The sequence below is a fragment of the Acanthopagrus latus genome, chromosome 24 (genome assembly GCF_904848185.1).
Source record: "Acanthopagrus latus isolate v.2019 chromosome 24, fAcaLat1.1, whole genome shotgun sequence".
In the NCBI taxonomy this organism is placed as follows: Eukaryota; Metazoa; Chordata; class Actinopteri; order Spariformes; family Sparidae; genus Acanthopagrus; species Acanthopagrus latus.
In genome coordinates, this window is record NC_051062.1 from 327,174 (window position 1) to 347,312 (window position 20,139).

Below are 20,139 nucleotides of genomic sequence, written 5' to 3' on the forward strand. Positions count from 1 at the left end.
TGGAGATATGAAATACTTAAATTCTAAACAGCGCCACCCAGTGGTCATCTGCCAAAATTTTGCACAGAGCCTCTGGGGCTCATGGGGAAGTAGTCACCTGGGTTTCATGTCCTTCGGACAGACCAATGTAGAGGTATGCAACACTTTGTGTTTTGAGCAAAAATGTACAGGAAGTTGTTGTTTAATAACTTGAGTATTGTTTGGAATATCATAGTTCTTTTAACAACTTTTGTCAGGAGAGTCCACAGATGCTGTGTGCAAAGTTTCGTGGAAATCGATGAAATCGCCTGAAAGAAGTAAGCTTGTGACATTTCATGAATTTGCGAAAAAAAAACCCCAAAACAGTAGGCGTAAATAGGCGTAGACTATATCACAAGATTCAACACAATTCAGTGAACGTGTGGATGTAAGGTTTTTGAAAGTGCGACAGTATGTGAGTTTTAAGCTAAAACACATTTTCCTTGACTATAGCACCACCTAGTGGTGAAAATGGAGGACAATAATAGATTATGAAATTTTTCGGCAGGTGTGATTTATATTCCAAGTTTGGTGAGTTTTGGGGTATATTCAGGCAGTGAAAAATGCGATAATTTGGGACGAGAAAGATGTAATTCTAAAAATAATAGTGAACATGTGAAGTTTGGTCCAGATAGGAATGTGGAAGCGGTTCCTTTATGATTTGGTGGCCTGCCCCTGCTGGTATTAAATAATATACTCTGAAGTCAGAGGAACTCTCCGCAATCTACATAAAAACAAAATGGACAACAGGTGAAAAATCCCTCAAACAAATTTGTGGCCAAGTGTGTTTTGATTATTGACTGGCGGCGACCCTGTCGGAGGGTGTGCTCACCTTTTTAGTAGCATGTCATCTTGTAACGTATGAAATGGAGGAAAAAACCTATAAATGTAATGTAAATGGGATGTTTGTCTGAATTCCTGTCTCCAGTAGGTGGTGCTATAGATATGACACAGTACTGATGCATGGAGGTATTCAGGGCAACATCATATACATGTATAATGAATTTGGTATACATAGGAAATTGTATGTTTAAGTTATAAGGGCTTAATGCTTTATGGTGAAGCATGAAAATGGACTGCACCATGTTTGACGTTGGCACAAGCTTTTGATAACTCTTGTGGTGGAAATTTCTGTCAATAAAAGAGTAAAGTCAGATCTGTCTTTTCGGTAAGTTTAATCCAACCATCTGCAGATGGACTCACCACACAGTCAAATTCATGAGCTGAGTGAATGAGCCCCGAGTAAAGGAGTGTTCACAATTTTATACACAGATTCCAACAAGGTCAGGGGAAGAGACAAGCACTCTCGGTGCCAGCAGTGATTAAGCTACACACACACACGTACATACGACTATCCCAATCAGACAGGCTTCTCATCGACACAAGACGTAAAGTTAAAACTTCATGACGCATGACCTGGGACTCTGTGTGAAGCATAAAATTATCAGACATAAAACATAAGACAAGAAGACGACTTTCTATCTGAGTTTTGGCTGGTTCATGACTCTGTTACAATCATATAGGGCAGAGGTTAGGTGTTCATGCATTTGCATAAGATATCAGTCACATGAAGCAAGTTAGAGTTCAAAAATCCATCAACCCATAATGAAAAGGAATTTTTCCATCACACTCTTCATGTTCAAGGTTTGAGGATTGTACTGAGTGAATTGAAAGTCTGTAGGAGAAGTTCGTTAAAGTGAGAGGCATGGAAATGGATCAAAATAGGGGTGAAATGGGAACTTTGAATCAAAATTTCAGACTTCCTGTTGGAGTGACAATTTGGTACCCCAATATGTTTTGTGCATCTGGTCATGATACATACGCATAGCGAATGTCATTCATGCATATGCATGTAGGAGGCGGGGCTTGGATTTTTAATATTTCAGGGGTCGTTATAGAGTCCCCTGTTAACACCTTTCATCAGCTATCCTCAGGAGGAAGTTTCGTGTTAATCCGACCTACCGATGTGAAGACATAAAATACTTGAATTTAGAGAGAGCCATCTAGTGGTAATTGGCCAAAAGAGTCTTAGGGGCTCATGGGGAAGTAGTAATCCGAGTTTCATGTGATTTGGACACACCAATGTGGAGATATGCAACACTTCCTATTTGAAATATGCAGGAAGTTGTAATTCAATAACTTGAGTATAGTTTGAAATATCAAAACAAATTTATGTCAGGAGGGTCCACAGATGCTGTGTGCAAAGTTTTGTGGAAATTGGTGAAATTACTGGGAGGAGTGTGGAAAAAGTAGGTTTGCGACATTTCGCGAATTTTAAAAAAAAAGGAAAAAAACCAACTGATAGGCAGATATTGGCGTGGCCAATACCATGAGACACAATTCAGCGAACATGTGGATATAAGGTTTTTGAATATGTGATAAAGTATATGGGAGTTATAAGGCAACACACACTTTCCTTGATTATAGCACCCCCAGTGGTGGAAATTCACAATGGCAATAGATTGTAAAATTTTTGGGCAGATTCCAAGTTTGGTGAGTTTTGGGTTATGATCAGGCAGTGAAAAATGCGATGATTTGGGACAAAAAAGTCGTTACTACTACAAGGGACCTCGCAGGTTGATACTTGCTCGGGCCCTGCTGAATTTAATGTCATTTTCTTAAACATTTCTGCTACACTGACAGAAATAAAGTAATCAGTTTTTTATAGAATGAAGTATGAGTTCAGGAGTCTCACTCTGGAGAATGAAGCTGCTCTGTAGTATGGTAGTATGCTTCGCACCTGTGTCTTTAGCCAGTTAGTAACAAGCTGGACAGACTATGGCCGGGTGGGTGTTGTCTTTCAGTATCTTTGGGCTCTGTGTAGACATCTAACTTCAATGATGTCACTCTCTGTAGATGGTACCAGTGATGTTTTGGGTGGTTTAACCAACCGCAGGAGAACCTTCCTGTCCTGGGCCATTTTTTTAAAATCATAAATCATGTCATAGTTCCAAAACCGTCTTAACGCACACTGAGGCTTGATATATATGTCAACAATTTCAGTGTTTAGCAGCTCATTGTTGATCTTTCTTTCTTTCACTAGGTTCCCAATGTTGAACATGTCCACCCCTAGCGAGCTGAAGTCTCCCTGCGTGACTCGCAACGGTCTGGTCAAACTGCCCCCCAGCCAGCCTAACGGTCTGGGCAGTGCAAGCATCACCAAGGGGACACCTGCTGCCAAGAATCGTTTGTGTCAGTCCTCCTCAGTACCCTCTATCCTACCCCCTCCACCATCATCCCTTCCCTACCACCACCACCTGGACGGCCCTGGCATGCCCAACTCAGCAGCCTCTCTGTTGGGCTCTGACCTGGAGCCTGGAATGCCTCTGGTGGGCTTGAAGCCATCTCTTCGTCAGCTTCCCCCTCTCACTCTACCAAAACCCATGTTGCTGGAGCGCCAGCTTGTTCTTGATGAGAAGCTACTCAACAGGTTGCTCTGGTACTTCACCACAGCTGAAAAATGTATCTTGGCGCAGGTATGCAAAACATGGCGCAAGGTGTTGTACCAACCCAAGTTTTGGGAGGGCGTGACACCCATCTTGCATGCCAAGGAGTTATATACCCTGCTGCCCAATGGGGAGAAGGAGTTTGTCAGTCTGCAGGCTTTTGCCCTACGTGGCTTCCAGTCATTCTGCTTAGTGGGTGTGTCAGACCTGGACATTTGTGAGTTCATCGACAACTACCCGCTGTCCAAGAAAGGTGTTCGCTCAGTCAGCCTCAAGAGGTCAACCATTACAGATGCTGGTTTGGAGGTGAGTCAGGTTTTGTTTTTTATTAATTGCCTGACAAATTACATCACTGGTAAATTTACCCTTCCTTAATCATTTTTACTGGTCCTTACTAGCCAGTTACTTGTGACTGTCATTATTATTCTATCATTATTATCAACACTGGCTAAAATTTTAGTATGGTTAGTGGCCTCATTTATGGGCTGGAGGCTACATTTATTGGGGCACAATGGAGAGGACCTGTAAAAAAAACCTCTTATACCAGTCACAGTATATATGTGGATATGGAACAAAGGTAGCATAGGTAACAGTTGTAAGTGTTAACAAAGCATGGTAGGCAGCAGTATCAAAACATTGAAAGACATCATTATTTCCTCTTTCCTGCATATTTCTCTCTTAATCTCTGCCTTTATACTATCATATTCCATTGCTAGGAACAAAAGAGTGAAGTGTTTCTCAGATGGATGTTCATACCTGCAAGGCCAGGCTGCTATTCTTGGATGAGTGGTCTGCTGCCATGGAGAGAGCTCAGATTGTTAGCAATGTAATCTATATATGGACTTTTCTGTTGTTGGGGGCTGATTTGTGCCTTACCATTTTGTTGCATATTAAATCAGAAAATTCCTAATGCAAAAATGTCAGTTTGACAGCGTAATATTGTAAAAATCAATTAAGTTTTTAAGTCCTCGAAACTTAGCTCTGCATTATGAAATGTTTTGCTGCTTTTCCACAGTAACACAGTTTATTGCTGCTCATTTTATTGAATTCTAGAAGTTTTAATTACAAAGTGTTCTTTTCGCAATGATGGTGTTGCAGTTTTTCTATACAGACATACAGGCTTGAGCTTGTGTAATAATGTTATAGGCTGTTTCTTTGGTTTTACAAGACAAAAAACGGATATTATAAAAACAATGAAGGGAAAAAAATGTTTTGATCCTGCTGTCAAAATAATAACAATTTGTGCTGCTTAATAATGTCCCAAAAATCTATACATACATGCGTGTGTACGTACATACATACAACTGTAATCAAAGATTGTGGTAAAAAAATGTCTGTGACTGAAAATACATTTGTCCACTCCAGTGGCAGTTATACGCCAAAGGATATATTCTACCTAATTAGACCTGCCATATTTTGTGTGTTTTTAAAAATTACAATATAATTTACACTTGAATAGTTAAATCAAACAGCAATAATAAATAGTCTGCTCAATAGGCAGAATATGCCCTTTGGTACACAATGTCTACTGTACTTGAAAGATGTATTTTCAGTTAAGGAAAAACGATTAAAGATTATAGAGAAAATAGTAATACAATTTGAATAAAAGTAATCCTAACATCCTATTTAGTTGTTTTTACCTGTCTGGTTTTCCAAGAATAAATGGATTGAACAGGTTCACAGAATCATGCTTTTACTGGTGAGGCATGGTTTCCATTGCAGTGGACAGTCAAGTAGGTCCTTCAAAAAAATAATTAAAAATGAAAATATGGCTTTGCCTGTATCTGATGTGTCTGTAGATTATTATCCTTGGTGTTACATTGAGTGAAACCCTGAGGTATTTACATTCACCAGACACTAAGAATACTGTATATGGGCAAACACAGTTGTGATCAGATAATCAAGACTAGGAAGGTATTCAAATACATAAGGGGATAGAGTTTTTGGAATGTTATAGCCCTGAACTGTGGCACTACTTTAGAAATATTGTAAAAGACATTCAATCGGCAAACATAGAGGATTCAAGGATGACAATATCTATGTCCCCTTTTAACTCTCAATACAATATAAAAACGAAAGCTGCAAGCAGCGATGAACGGGCCCTCACAGTGCATGCATGTCGGGGCATGCTGCTGTTGGGGTGTGCCACGTAGATGTATTCAAGGCAAGACCCTCTGCATGTTTGAGCAATGAGCCTTAGTGGCTCATGGGGAAGTAGTCACCTGGGTTTCATGTCATTTGGACAGACCAATGTGGAGATATGGAACGCTTTGTGTCTTGAGCAAAATGCACAGGAAGTTGTTTTTAACAACTTGAGTATTATTTGGAATATCAACATTCTTTTAATAACTTTTTGTCAGGAGAGTCCACAGATGCTGTGTGCAAAGCTTTCTGGAAATCTGCCAGAAATAACATTCAACCACATCATGATATAGAAATATGTAAATGTGGAGAGATTTATAGGAACTCAAAATGCATGTTATTATTGAATTCTTGTCTGAATTCACTGTCTATCAGTGGCTTATATCAGCTGGCAGTCTCAGGAATATTGCAATCTTTTATTTTCCTTTAATTTGGGGAGTCCTTGAATCTCGGACTCTGCTGCTTTTCTGATGAGTCAGATAATGTCTATTTAAACTTTATCTATGTGGAAACACATTTCCCTATCCAGATCAGTGGATCAAAGGTCTGCCCTTTATCTTGCAGGTTATGTTGGAGCAAATGCAAGGCCTGATGCATCTTGAACTGTCAGGCTGCAATGACTTTACAGAGGCCGGCCTGTGGTCCAGTCTGAATGCCCGGCTAACTTCCCTCAGTGTCAGTGACTGCATCAATGTGGCAGATGACGCCATTGCTGCTATCTCACAGCTCCTTCCCAACTTATCAGAGTTGAGCCTCCAGGCCTACCACGTAACTGACACAGCAATGGCTTATTTCACAGCCAAACAGGTAGGATGTCAGAACAAAAGAAACCAACTTGGTACTCTACTGTCTATACATTCAGACACCTTAGTTCTCAATGCAGATCTTAAGTATTCTGTTTTCAAGTTGACACATCCTATTCAATCACAGGCCGAGTCATCATAGGTGTGATTGGCAAAGGACAAAAAAGCAGGAAAATATACGGCACTTTCGTTTTCTGTCTTGCTTAATTCGCATCTTGGTGTGACGTATATCACATTACTGCATGAAAATATCTATTAACCACAAGCCAACCCCAAATTTTAAATGCAATTATTTTCTCCACTGTCTTGTCAGGTCAGGCTACCCTGAACATGCATTTTCTCATTGTGTGGCTGGCTCTAGAGGCAGTTTTTTCTAACCATGTCGGGGGAGTTATTCTTATGTGTTTTAGAATAATGTCACTTGCCAGGTCATGTAAGGGGTAGAATACATAATATATTACACTTGTCAAAACGAAAATAGGAACTCCACTATGTCTCTCTTTACATCTATTTTGTCCCGTTGACAGCTTCAGTTAAGAAAGAAATAGTTTTGCCCCGCATGTCCAAAATTCTTAGAACACATCAAATAACCTTCCGCAAGGATTGCAGGCTCTTTGGTGGAGCTCTGCTTTGAATGAAGTTCCATCATGACAAATGAATGTACTACTTTCGGAGCGACATGAAGACATGAATCAGAGGTACAAAAAATGTTGACAGTGGTGAGCGGACCTTCTCATTTAATGTTTTTTCTTTATTTTCATGACTTTTTACATTGTAGATTCTCACTGAAGGCATCAAAACTATGAATGAACACGTACGGAATTATGTAGTAAACAAAAAAGTGTGAAATAACTCTCAGAATGTTTCATATTTTAGATTCCTCAAAGTAGCCACCCTTTGCTGTGTTCACAGCGCTGCAAACCCTTGGCCTTCTCTCACTGAGCTTCATGATGTAGTCACCACAAGTGGTTTTCACTTAACAGGTGTGTCTTGTCAGGGTTCATTTGCGGAATTTCTAGCATTCTTAATGGGGATGGGACCATCAGTTGTGTTGTGCAGAAGTCAGGTCAGTACACAGCTGACAAACCTATTCGACAACTGTAAGAATTCATATTCTGACAATCAGCTAAGTAAAGAGAAACGACAGTCCATCATTACTTTAAGAACTGAAGGTCAGTCGGTCTGGAAAATTGGCCCTGAGTGCAGTCACAAAAGCCATCAAGCTCTACGACGAAACTGGCTCAGATGAGGACAGCCCCAGGAAAGTATGACCAAGAGTCACCTCTGCTGCTGTGGATCAGATTAGAGCCCAGATGAATGCCACACAGAGTTCTAGTAGCAGACACATCTCTACATGAACTGTTCGGAGGAATCTGCATGAATCAGGCCTTTATGGTCAAATAGCTACTAAAAACCACTACTAAGGAAAAGCAACAAGCAGAAGAGATTTGTTTGGCCAAGAAACACAAGGTGGACATTAGACCAGTGGAAGCCTGTGCTTTGGTGTGATGAGTCCAAATTTGAGATCTTTGGTTCCACCCCCTGTGTACCCCTGCTACAAACATACAAGCATAGAGGAGGAGCTGTGATGGTGTGGGGGTGCTTTGCTGGTGACACTATTCAAAATTGAAGGCACACTGAACCAGCATGGCTACCACAGCATCCTGCAGTGATATGCCATCCCATCTGGTTAGCATTTAGTTAGACCATTATTTATTTTTCAACAGGACAATGACCCCAAACACACCTCCAGGCTGTGTAAGGACTATTTGACCAAGATGGAATGTGATGGAGTGCTGTGCCAGATGACCTGGCCTCCACAGTCACCAGACCTAAACCCAGTCGAGATGGTTTGAGATGAGACCATTTCAGGCGACTACCTCATGAAGCTCATTGAAAGAATGCATAGAGTGTGCAAAGCAGTAATCAAAGCAAAGGGTGGCTATTTTAAAGAATCGCAAATATAAAACATGCTTTGAGTTTTTTCACACTTTTTTGTCTACTACATAATTCCATATGTGTTCATTCATAGTTTTGTGTCCAAGCTTTTGACTGGTTGTGTATATATACAGTCATGGATCAAAGTATTGGCACCCCTGGAACTGTTCAAGAAAATGCACCATTTCTCCCAGAGAAGTGTTGCAATTACATATGTTTTGGTATATACATGTTTATTTCTTTTAAGTGCAAAAAGCAGAAGAAAAAAGCCAAATTTGACATCATTTTACACAAAACTCCAAAAATTGACTGGAGAAAATCATTGGCACCATATTAAAACTGTGTGTAACTGAAGCCAGTTAGATCGTATTGTATTGTTGACTCAGCCTTTGTGTTGTGTGCCTGTGTGTGCCACACCCAGCATGGAGAAGATAAAGAAGAGCTGAGAATTGTCTGAGGACTTAAGAAGCAAAATTGTGGAAAAATATCAACAATCTCAAGGTTACAAGTCAATCTCCAGAGATCTTAAAGTTCCTTTGTCAACTGTGCACAATGTAATCAAGAAGTTTGTAACCCATGGAACTGTGGCAAACCTCCCTGGACGTGGACGGAAGACAAAAATTGATTGAAGAATGCAATGCAGGATAGTTCGAATGGGGGATAAACAACCTCGACAACTTCCACACAAATTCAGGCTGTTCTGCAGACTCAGGGTGCAACAATGTCAGCTCGAACCATACAACATCATCTGAATGAGAAGAAGCGCTATGGCAGGAGACTGAGGAGAACCCCACATCTGACACAGAGGCATAAAAAAAGCCACACTGCAGTTTGCAATAACTTACTTGAGTAAGCCTCAGTTCTTCTGGGAGAATGTTTTGTTGACAGAGGAGACTAAGGTAGAGCTTTTTAGCAAAGCACGTCATTCTACTGTTTACAGAAAACAGAATGAGGCCTACAAAGAAGAGAACACTACCTACAGTCAAATATGGTGGAGGTTCAAAGATGTTTTGGGGTTGTTTTGCTGCCTCTGGCACTGAGTGAATTAATTGTGTGCAAGGAATCATGAAATCTGGAGACTATCAAAAGATTTTCGCCCGTAATATAGGGCCTAGTGTCAGAAAGCTTGGTCTGTGTCAGAGGTCTTGGGTGTTCCAGCAGGACAATGACCCAAAACATACCTCACAAAGCACCCATAAATAGTTGGAGACAAAGTGCTTCAGAAATCTGAAATGGCCAGCAATGAATCTGGATCTAAATCCAATAGAACACCTATGGAAAGATCTCAAAATTGCTGTTGCAAGAAGGCACCCGTCAAATCTGAGAGACCTGGAGCAGTTTACAAAAGAGGAGTGGTCCAAAATTCCAGTTGAGAGGTGTAGGAAACTTGCTGATGGTTATAGGAAGCGACTGTTTTCAGTTATTATCTGCAAAGGGTGTGCAACCAAATATTAATTTGGGGGTGTCAATGATTTTTGTCCGATCCAATTTTTGAGTTCTATGTCAAATGATGTCAAATTTGTCTTTTTTCCTCTGCTTTTTTGTGTTGTCCCAATGCACTTAAAGGAAATAAACATGTGTATAGCAAAACATTTGTAATTGCGCCACATTTCTAGGAGAAATGGTGCATCTTCTGGAAAAGTTCCAGGGGTGCCAATACTTCGTTCCATGACTGTGTGTGTGTGTACATATATACTGTAAAGAAGGTATTTGAATTCCTAATTGAATTTGCATCCTGGAAAAGTTTTTAACTGATTTTTTTGGGGATTTAAGAATTTAAGTGTACTTTCTTAATCTGAAGAACATTGTCTGCATAGAATTTAAGACATAGACATACATAGGCTTTACCTATTTTGCCATTCATTCATACAGCACACCCCTTGAGAGTGGTTAGATAGCGAATGGTAAAGCAGAATGACAGCATTTTCAAAATGACATCCTATCCACAGGGCTACACCACCCACACTCTACGGCTTCACTCCTGCTGGGAAATCACCAATCACGGTGTGGTCAACATGGTGCACAGCCTTCCCAATCTGACTGCCCTCAGCCTCTCTGGCTGCTCCAAGATCACTGATGATGGTGTGGAACTGGTTGCTGAGAACCTGCGTAAGCTCCGGAGTCTTGACTTGTCCTGGTGCCCACGGATCACTGACATGGCCCTGGAGTACATCGCCTGTGACCTTCATAAACTGGAAGAACTGGTGCTGGACAGGTCAGTATGTTTATGATAATTTAATTTCAGCCTTGCGAATAGCAGATAAAGGGGTAGAGTAGCCATAACTTTACTCAATGTAGCCCTCCACCACCTTGTACAAAAACACAGAGAAAAAAGGACAAAAAGTGACTTGGACCAGTTTAGACTTGGATAATAGGGTGTTTTGGGTTCGAGTTGTTTTAAAGGTAGCTACCCAAAGCTTTACCGATGTTGGGTGTTACAATACCCTATTAATATATGCAGAAACCAATGTAGCATTCAAATCGCTCTACCTCAAATACACATTTAAAATGACTGACCCGACTCAGTCATTTATGATTAATTTGTCTTAATGTCTGAGTTAACCAGACATAAAGACAGCTGCCTGAGCAAGGACACCCAGGCTTCCCTCACCCCAGACACTTCCCCTAGCTCCTCTGGGAGGATCCCAAGGCGTTCCCAGGCCAGCCGAGCGACATATTCACTCCAGCGTGTCCTGGGTCTTCCTTCGGGTCTCCTCCCAGTGGGGCATGCCAGGAACACCTCCCGAGGAAGGCGTACAGGGTGCATCCGATATAGATGCCCCTCTTGATGTGGAGGAGCAGCGGCTCTACTCCGAGCTCCTCCCGGGTGACAGAGCTCCTCACCCTATCTCTAAGGGAGCGCCCCGCCACCCTGCGGAGGAAACTCATTTCGGCCGCTTGTATTCGGGATCTTATTCTTTCAGTCATGACCCAGAGTTCACCTTCACCTTTCGGCTCAGCTCTCTCTTCACCACAACAGACCGATACAACGACCGTATTACTACTGCTGCTGCATCAATCTGCCTGTCAATCTCAAGCTCCATCCTTCCCTCATTTGTGAACAAGACTCCAAGATACCTGAACTCCTCTACTTGAGGCAAGAACTCTCCCCCAACCCAGAGGGAGCAAGCCACCTTTTTCCGGTCGAGAACCATGGCCTCGGACTTGGAGGTGCTGATTCTCATCATCCCAGCTGCTTCACACTCGGCTGCAAACTGCCCCAGGATATGCTGGAGGTACCGGCTCGACGGAGCCAACAAGACAACATCGTCCGCAAAAAGCAGAGATGAAATCCAGTGGTTCCCGAACCGGCCCCCCTCTGGCCCCTGACTGCGCCTAGAAATTCTGTCCATAAAAATTATGAACAGAACCGGTGACAAAGGGCAGCCCTGCCGGAGTCCAACATGCACCGGGAACAGGTCTGACTTACTGCTGGCAATGCAAACCAGACTCCTGCTCCGGTCGCACAGGGGCCATACAGCCCTTAGCAGAGGGCCTCCGACCCCGTACTCCCAGAGCACCTCCCACAGAATGCCACAAGGGACATGCTCGAATGCCTTCTCCAAGCCCACAAAACACATGTGGACTGATTGGGCAAACTCCCATGAACCCTCGAGCAGAGGCACTGTCCCCGACTGCCACGTGATGCTGCAGAGACGTGTCAGCCAAGACAGCCCCACAACATCCAGAGACTTGAGGTACTCAGGGCGGATCTCATCCACCCCCGGTGCTTTGCCACTGAGGAGCTTCCCAACTACCTCAGTAACTTTGGCTTGGGTGATGAATGAATCCACCTCTGAGTCCCCAGCCCCTGCTTCCTCTATGGAAGGTGTGTCAGTGGGATTGAGGAGATCCTCAAAGTATTCCTTCCACCGCCCAACGATATCCCCAGTCGAGGTCAACAGCTCCCCACCTCCACCGTAAACAGTGTTGGTGGAGACCTGTTTCCCCCTCCCCTCCCGGATGGTTTGCCAGAATTTCTTCGAGGCTGACCGGTAGTCCTCCTCCACGGCCTCCCCGAACTTTTTCCAGACCCAAGTTTTTGCTTCCGTGACCGTCCGTGTCGCAGCACGCTTGGCCTGCCGGTACCTGTCAGCTGCCTCAGGAGTCCCCCAAGCCAGCCATGCTCGATAGGACTCCTTCTTCAGCTTGACAGCATCCCTTACTTCCGATGTCCACCACCGGGTTTAGGGATTGCCACCACGATAGGCACCGGAGACCTTACGGCCACAGCTCCGAACAGCTGCAATAGAAGTGAAGAACACTTGTCCCCAGCTTCCTTCGGGATCTGGTCAAAGCCTTCCCGGTGGGAGTTGAAGACCTCCCTGACAGAGGGTTCCGCCAGATGTTCCCAGCAGACCCTCACAATATGTTTGGGTCTGCTGAATCTGTCCAGCTTCCTCCCCTGCCAGCGGATTCGACCCACCACCAGGTGGTGATCAGTTGACAGCTCAGCCCCTCGCTTCACCCGAGTGTCCAAGACGTACGGCCGGAGGTCAGATGACACGACGACAAAGTCGATCATTGACCTCTGGCCCAGGGCGTCCTGGTGCCACGTGCACTGATGGACACCCATATGCTGGAACATGGTGTTCGTTATGGACAAACTGTGACTAGCACAGAAGTCCAGTAACAAAACACCACTTGGGGTCAGATCGGGGAGGCCGTTCCTCTCAATCACACCCCTCCAGGTAACACTGTCGCTGGCTATGTGAGCATTGAAGTCCCCCAGTAGAACGACGGAGTCCCTGGTTGGACCACTCTCCAGTACCCCTCCCAGGGCCTCCAAGAAGGCCGGGTACTCTACACTGCTGATCAGCCCGTAAGCCCGAACAACGGTGAGAGACCTATCCCCGGCTTGAAGGCACAGGGAAACGACCCTCTCTTTCACCGGGGAAAACTCCAACACTGAGGAGGAGCTATAAGCAAGCCCACATCAGCTTGCCGCCTCTCACCGCGGGCAACTCCAGAGTGGAAGAGAGTCCAGCCTCTCTCAAGGAGTTGGGTTCCAGAGCCCAGGCTGTGCGTGGAGGTGAGCCCAACTATCTCTAGCCGGTACTGCTCAACCTCCCGCACTAGCTCAGGCTCTTTCCCCCCCAGCGAGGTGACATTCCATGTCCCCATGGCCAGAGTCACCGTCCGGGGATTGGGTCGTTGGGGCACCTTCCCACGACCGCCACCCAAATCACATAGCACCGGCCCCTTCTGAACCCTCCTGCGGGTGGTGAACCTACTGGAGGGCGGGCCCAGGTTGCTCTTTCGGGCTGAGCCCGGCCAGGTCCTGTGGGCTAAGACCCGGCCACCAGGTGCTCGCCTGCGAGCCCCAACCCCAGGCCTGGCACCAGGGTGGGGCCCCAGTAACGCCATTCCAGGCGATGTGAAAGTCCTTTTTTTTCTACTTGTCATCGGGGGCATTGGAACTGCTCTTAGTCTGACCCATCACCTAGGACCTGTTTGCCTTGGGAGACCCTAGCAGGGGCATTAAGCCCCAGACAACATAGCTCCTAGGATCATTCGGGTACTCAACCAGGATAAGGTGGCGGTTCAGTGGAGGAGCCCCTCAGAGCCAATCATCCAAAATAAATAAAAGTGCACTGACTGACTATACAGATGGTCCTGTAGCTCTCGCTAGCCAGATGTTTTAAGCTCCAAGTTCTTTACATTCAGTACCATCTCTTAGACTGAAAAATACATGAACAAAAATGATCTGTTAAATGCCACTATGCCACAATCATATAAACATAAGCAAAAATAGCTATCATGAATGTACCTCAGTCCAAAAAGCCTACCTAGCATGACAAGTTCTCCAGGTGTATGCTATCATTAGCTGCTGAAAGTGGATAGTGCTGCTACTGCAGATCTGTTCAGCTCAGGGACTGTGTTTTATGGTAATGTTAACTGCTACACGAGTGTGTTGTTGCTGCAGTGGCTCTTCTATGGGGCACAGGGGCTGTGTGCTTTGTGGTACTTGGTTAGTGTCTGAATGGCAGTCAGTTATTGTTGCTGCTCACTTGTCCTTTGAGTCAAGGGCTGTGTGCTTAGTGCATTATCAAGCTGCTGAATAGCAGGCGCATTGGCTGTGTGGAATACTGTAAAAACTATTTGTGATTTTAAAGTGCTGTTTGAACGTAGCCAGATTTTTAAACTAGTCAGCATACTTAACTTTAATACATGTCATAGAATCATACCTGAAAAGGCGCAAATACAAGTTACTTTTGTTTCCATCACAGCCAGTCGTAGCTAGAGCCATTGAAAACCTGTTACAACTGCAGAGTGATTTGACACCATTGATACCATTTTACATATATTAACATTAGTGTGTAACAAAAGTGTGTAAGAGTGAGACGGTATCTGGCTTAAATTAACTGTAGCAAAGTAGTCATATATCATGAAAATATGTCATGAAGCAAGCCCAGAATCAAAGCCGGGAGGGTGGAGGGGGTCAGGGGGAGGGCCAAGGTCCAAATAAACAAGGAGGTGGAGGCGAGGACTGGGGCCCACTGGGGACCAGGGACGTGGACTGAGGCGCACTGGAGACTGGTGACGAAGGCGTAGTTGCAGGCTGGAACCCACGGGAGGCCGGCGACGAAGGCGAAGGCGCGGCCTGGAACTTGCTGGAGGCCGGCGACGAAGGCGTAGGCGCGGCCTGGAACTCAGTGGAGGCCGGCGACGAAGGCGTAGGCGCGGCCTGGAACTCGCTGGAGGCCGGCGACGAAGGCGAAGGCAAAGGTGCGGGCTGGAACCCCCTGGAGGCTGGCGATGTAGACGAAGGCGAAGGCGCGGGCTGGAACCCCCTGGAGGCCGGCGACATAGACAAAGGCAAAGGCGTAGGTGCTGGAGGCTGGCGACTGGGGGCCACAGGCGTAGGCGAGGGCTGGAACCCGCTGGAGGCTGGCGGCAAAAGCGTGGGCTGAGACCCACTGGAGGCCGGTGGTGAAGGCATGGGCTGAGACCCACAGGTGGCGAAGGAGTGGGCTGGGACCCACAGGTGACCAGACCACTGGCTGGGAAACCCTCCAGGGTCTTGGCCGGACCACCGACAGAGTTTTGCCGGGAGCTGGTGGCCTGGGAGCCGATGAAGGGTCTCTGGCAATAAACAACCTCGGCCGGACCCCCGACCGAGGAGCAGGCACTGGACCTGGCATGGGACTCGGCCGGTCCTCCGGACGAGGAGCAGGCACTGGACTCGGCCGGGCCTCCGACCGAGGTGCAGGCACTGGGCTTGGCGTGGGACTTGGCCGGTCCTCCGACCGAGGAGCAGGCACAGGGCTTGACGTGGGCCTCGGCCAGGCCTCCGACCGAGGACCAGGCACTGGACTTGGCGTGAGACTCGGCCGAGCCTCTGACCGAGGTGCAGGAACAGGCACTGGACTTGGCATGGGACTCGGCCGGGCGTCCGACCGAGGCGCAGGAACAGGCCTCGGCCGGGCGTCCAACCGAGGCGCAGGAACAGGCCTCGGCCGGGCCTCCGACCGAGGTGCAGGAACAGGCCTCATCTGGACCGCCGACTGAAGACCACTCGCAGGTGTCGACCGGACCGCCGACTGGGGGCCACTGGCAGGTGTCGACCGGACCACCGACTGGGGGCCACTGGCAGGTGTCGACGGGGTTGAGACTGAGGCCTGGGCTGGGAGCTCGGCTGTGGCCTGGGCTGGAAGCTCGGCTGTAGCTGTGGCCTGGGCTGGGAGCTCGGCTGTGGCTGTGGCTGCGGCCTGGGCTGGGAGCTCGGCTGAGGCTGGAGCTGAGGCATGGGCTTAGGCCCGAGCCTGACTTCAGGGAGCCAGGACGTGGACGGGCTTGTCGCTTTCTCGGTGGGGACACTTTGTAGGCAAGCCGGGTTCCCCAGAAAGGAGACACTTCGGCTGTGGCATGGGCTGAGGCTGGAGCTGTGGCATGGGCTGAGGCTGGAGCTGTGGCATGGGCTGAGGCTGGAGCTGTGGAATGGGCTGAGGCTGGAGCTGTGGCATGGGCTTGAAAGAAAAGTTTGCTCGCGGCTATCTGATGAGCCCTGCTAGCAGGATTAGTTACAAAGTCCTGATACCACCGGATTATCTCCAGGCCATTTACTGCTGGGTCCATTTTATAAGTTCCGGTCATTCTGTCAAGTTGGGGTTTAAAAGGGAAAACTATGGAAGGGAAAGGAGGACCCAAACGCAGTACACACGGGAGGCAAGGATAAAGAGGAACAAAAAGCGAGCTTTAATATAGCAAAAGCCGAATGCAAAACACCAAGGCAGACAAAACGGAACAAAAAGCAAAGTAACAACTGAAACAACCAGGCAAAGTAGCAACTTAACGGCAAGACAAAGTACAAAGAAAAAAATCAAAGTTCAACTCAAACATGTAAAAAATGCAAAATAAATCCAAAACCTACCGAACAGGAGCAAGGAACAGGAGCAAGGAACAGGAGCATACAGAAAACAGAAAACAGAAAACAATGACCGGACAAGGAGTGAGGGGAACACAGAGACTAAATACACAGACACTAATGACATGACGAGGAACAGGTGAGGAGAGAGAGGAGGAAGGAAGCCAGGTGTGATAATGAGGGGGAGGAGCACAGAGGAACAGACCAGGAGGGAACAAGACAACAGACAGAGGGAGCCAGAGGGGAGAACATAGGAGAAACTTAAAGGACACATGAGGGCATGGAAAATCAAAACATGAGACACAAGACATAGAAAAAGCAAAACATAACACAAGACAAAGAGAAAGCAAAACATAACACAAAACATGATACAAAGATGTAAATCAAATACAAGAAACCAAAAACCAGACACAAGAACAAACAAAAACAAGAGTCCTGACACTGTTCTGATATGTGCATTTATGAATAGGCATCTAGGAATAAAATGGATTTTAAATTTGCCCACTGGGAGGACGTTGATATTGACATCAATGTGCAATAGAGAGTACTGTACATACTGCGAACAGCAGTTTATTAAAAGGGTAAGTTGTGAGAATGCTTTGCTCCCACCAATGTTTCTCATTGCAATGAGGAAAAATGGAACTTATTAAAGTGTATTGTTGTGCATTGTGTCCATTTTTAGGTGTGTGCGGATCACGGACACTGGCTTAGGCTACTTGTCCACCATGTCATCATTAAGGAATCTCTACCTGCGCTGGTGCTGTCAGGTAACACGCAAACACAAACACACGCACGCACGCGCGCACGCATGCATGCATGCATGCATGCATGCACTGATGATAGAGTTTATTTGGACTACTACTGATAGTCATTGCAAACAAACAAACAAAAAATGTTATGCTATAATGATTTATTCAAACCGTGATGTAATGGTCTTCAGTTAAAATACTGTGTGTGTTTGTGTGTGTGATTGCAGGTGCAAGACTTTGGGCTGCAGCATTTGTTTGGAATGAGGAGTCTTCGTCTACTGTCTCTTGCAGGTAGGATTTATGGCAACGTCTCCCCCCCAAATCATTACTACTACTTACTAATACCTGACCTTCCTGTATTCTTTTTACACAAAGACAAGAAATTAATATAATAATGTCTATTTAATTAACCTTTATATATAAAGGCATGTGCTGTTCTTGCATGCATTACATAATGTGTAATACACTGTTAGTAAGCAATAACATGCAGTTCATGCATATACAGTTGAGTGTGTGTGTGTATAGGTTAATATAGTGCTGAGGTAACTAATTTGACTTGAAAGGAATCCATAAACTCAGTTAGTCTTTCAATGTCAATGTTGATCCTACAATGAGATGTTGACAGCTCATGTCAAGGAATTCAACAACAAAGATACTATGCACCCCTGTGCAAACATCATCAATGAACTAGATTTTATTAATTTAATCTCTGTATACAATTTAACCAACTGAACCATTTTACGGTGGGTATGTTCTGTTCTAGAGCCCTATAGTGCAATCTAGTGCCTGTAATTCTAGCAAGTGGATCACTTTTGTATACACGCATTTTGTATTAATTACTGACCATAAAATGTCAAATATGCAAATACTGAATATGTTCTCATACGGAGTTAGATTTGTGTCTTTATTACATGCGAGAAAATAAATGATCTGAGAGAGAGAAAAAACTGTTTGCGAGAAAAGGTTTCACACTGATAGCAAAAAAGCATTTTATGGGAAAAAAAAATATCTGAGAGAAAAAATGTTCATACCAATAGCAAAAAAATAATAATATTTGAGACTAAAAAAGTTTTGAGAGAAAGTATTTTCTCAGAGAAAATAAAAAAATATGAATTTGAAATTTTTTAAATTCCTGAGAGAAAAAAATCTCTCTAAAAATACTTTTCAGAAGCCAAGAGCGGCCATGGATTTTTCTTTTTTTATGCACTGTTATCTCGTGATTTTTAAGTTTTTTTTATTTACGTTACATTAGCTGAAGCAACCAGATAGATAGGAGTTTGTGAGCCTCTCATCTGCTAACTGGTAGCCCCTAAACAAACCCAGTCAAGTAAACAAACTAACGTGAAGTGTAACTTCACAGCTACAGCCAGCTATGTAAGCTGTTCAAGGCAGCTCTTGTAGGTTGAAATCAAGAAGAACCCACTATTAATTAATTCATTATCATGAGAAAACAGTCTTTATTATATTGAGATAATGAGATGAATTAATTTGTTATTTAGTTTATCTAGTTAACGTTAGCTAGCTAGCTATAGGGTTGCAACCTTCCATGCAGACTAGCTGAAAGTTGTCCAGGAGGTTGTATATCATGAACAAGCAGTATCTCTTCAGGTACTTTGAGGCTAGCAAGTGCAAAGATAGAAACTAACTCACTCCTGACTAAATAATGAGTGAAATTACCTAAATCAACATATTCATTTGGCATTTGATTTAAAAATAGTACAAACCAGGTGAGTTTCCAAGTTTACCTAGCATGATGGCAATTAGCTTTACTAGCGATTAGCATGCTAATAATAAAGCACACATTTATGAAAATGAGTGCTATTCTTTGTCCATGACAATCTGACAAACACATCAGTAATGGCAAACTAGCTTACATTTAGGACAGCCTATTTAATGTTTAATCTTCAGTGAAGTTAGCTGAGCTAAACTCCACATTACTAACCAGTTAAACATCCTTTAATACCTCTGATCTGTTAATCTCTAACCTGTTAGGGCTAGACAGTCATTGCTATGATGGGAATGATTTTGATTAGCAACTTGCTCAGCCAGCTACCCATCGAGTTGTGTGTGTCATCATCTTGCCCAAACATTGGAGTCTCCGCTCTCGACTAAGGCAGCGCATCTATGCCGGTGAATCGACAGTGGTGTGATGATTCAGTTCAACTCCCAAGACGATTCTCACCCGACTGGCCAATAGGAACGTGGCCCTGCCCATGACATTATTTTCACAGGGAGAGCAAAATCCTGAGATGAGACCAAGAAATTGCATCGAGAGCAAAGACTTGGGGTTTTGAGAGAGAGAAGAAAAATGTTTTGAGAGAAACATTTTTTTTTGAGAGAATGTTTTCATAGCAAAAAAATATATTTGAGAGTTAGAGAGTATTTTGAGAGAGTTTTTTTTTCTCAGAAATAATTTAAAAATGTTCAAATTTATATTTGTTACGTTCTATGAGAAAATACTTTCTCTCAAAACTTTTTTTAGTCTCAAATATTATTTTTTGCTATTGGTATGAAAACTTTTTCTCTCAATTTTTTTCTCTCTCAGATCATTTATTCTCTAGCATGTAATAAAGACACAAATCAAACTCCATATTCTCATAGATGGTGAATACACTTAAAGCTGCAGTCTGGAGTTTTGAGAAAAATGTAGACTTAGCCAGAATATTTTAATGATA

At 44.5% G+C, this 20,139-nt stretch overlaps 1 protein-coding gene across 1 annotated transcript in view; it reads left to right on the top strand.

Annotated features, from left to right (window-relative positions):
- Positions 1-20,139, top strand: part of fbxl16 (F-box and leucine-rich repeat protein 16) — a 46,971-nt gene that overhangs the window by 21,611 nt on the left and 5,221 nt on the right. The window contains exons 2-6 of the mRNA XM_037090467.1: positions 3,062-3,770; positions 6,171-6,413; positions 10,297-10,562; positions 17,398-17,482; positions 17,692-17,755. Coding sequence (XP_036946362.1) covers positions 3,069-3,770; positions 6,171-6,413; positions 10,297-10,562; positions 17,398-17,482; positions 17,692-17,755 — 1,360 coding nt within the window. The 5' untranslated portion in view covers positions 3,062-3,068. The remainder of the gene's footprint in view (positions 1-3,061; positions 3,771-6,170; positions 6,414-10,296; positions 10,563-17,397; positions 17,483-17,691; positions 17,756-20,139) is intronic.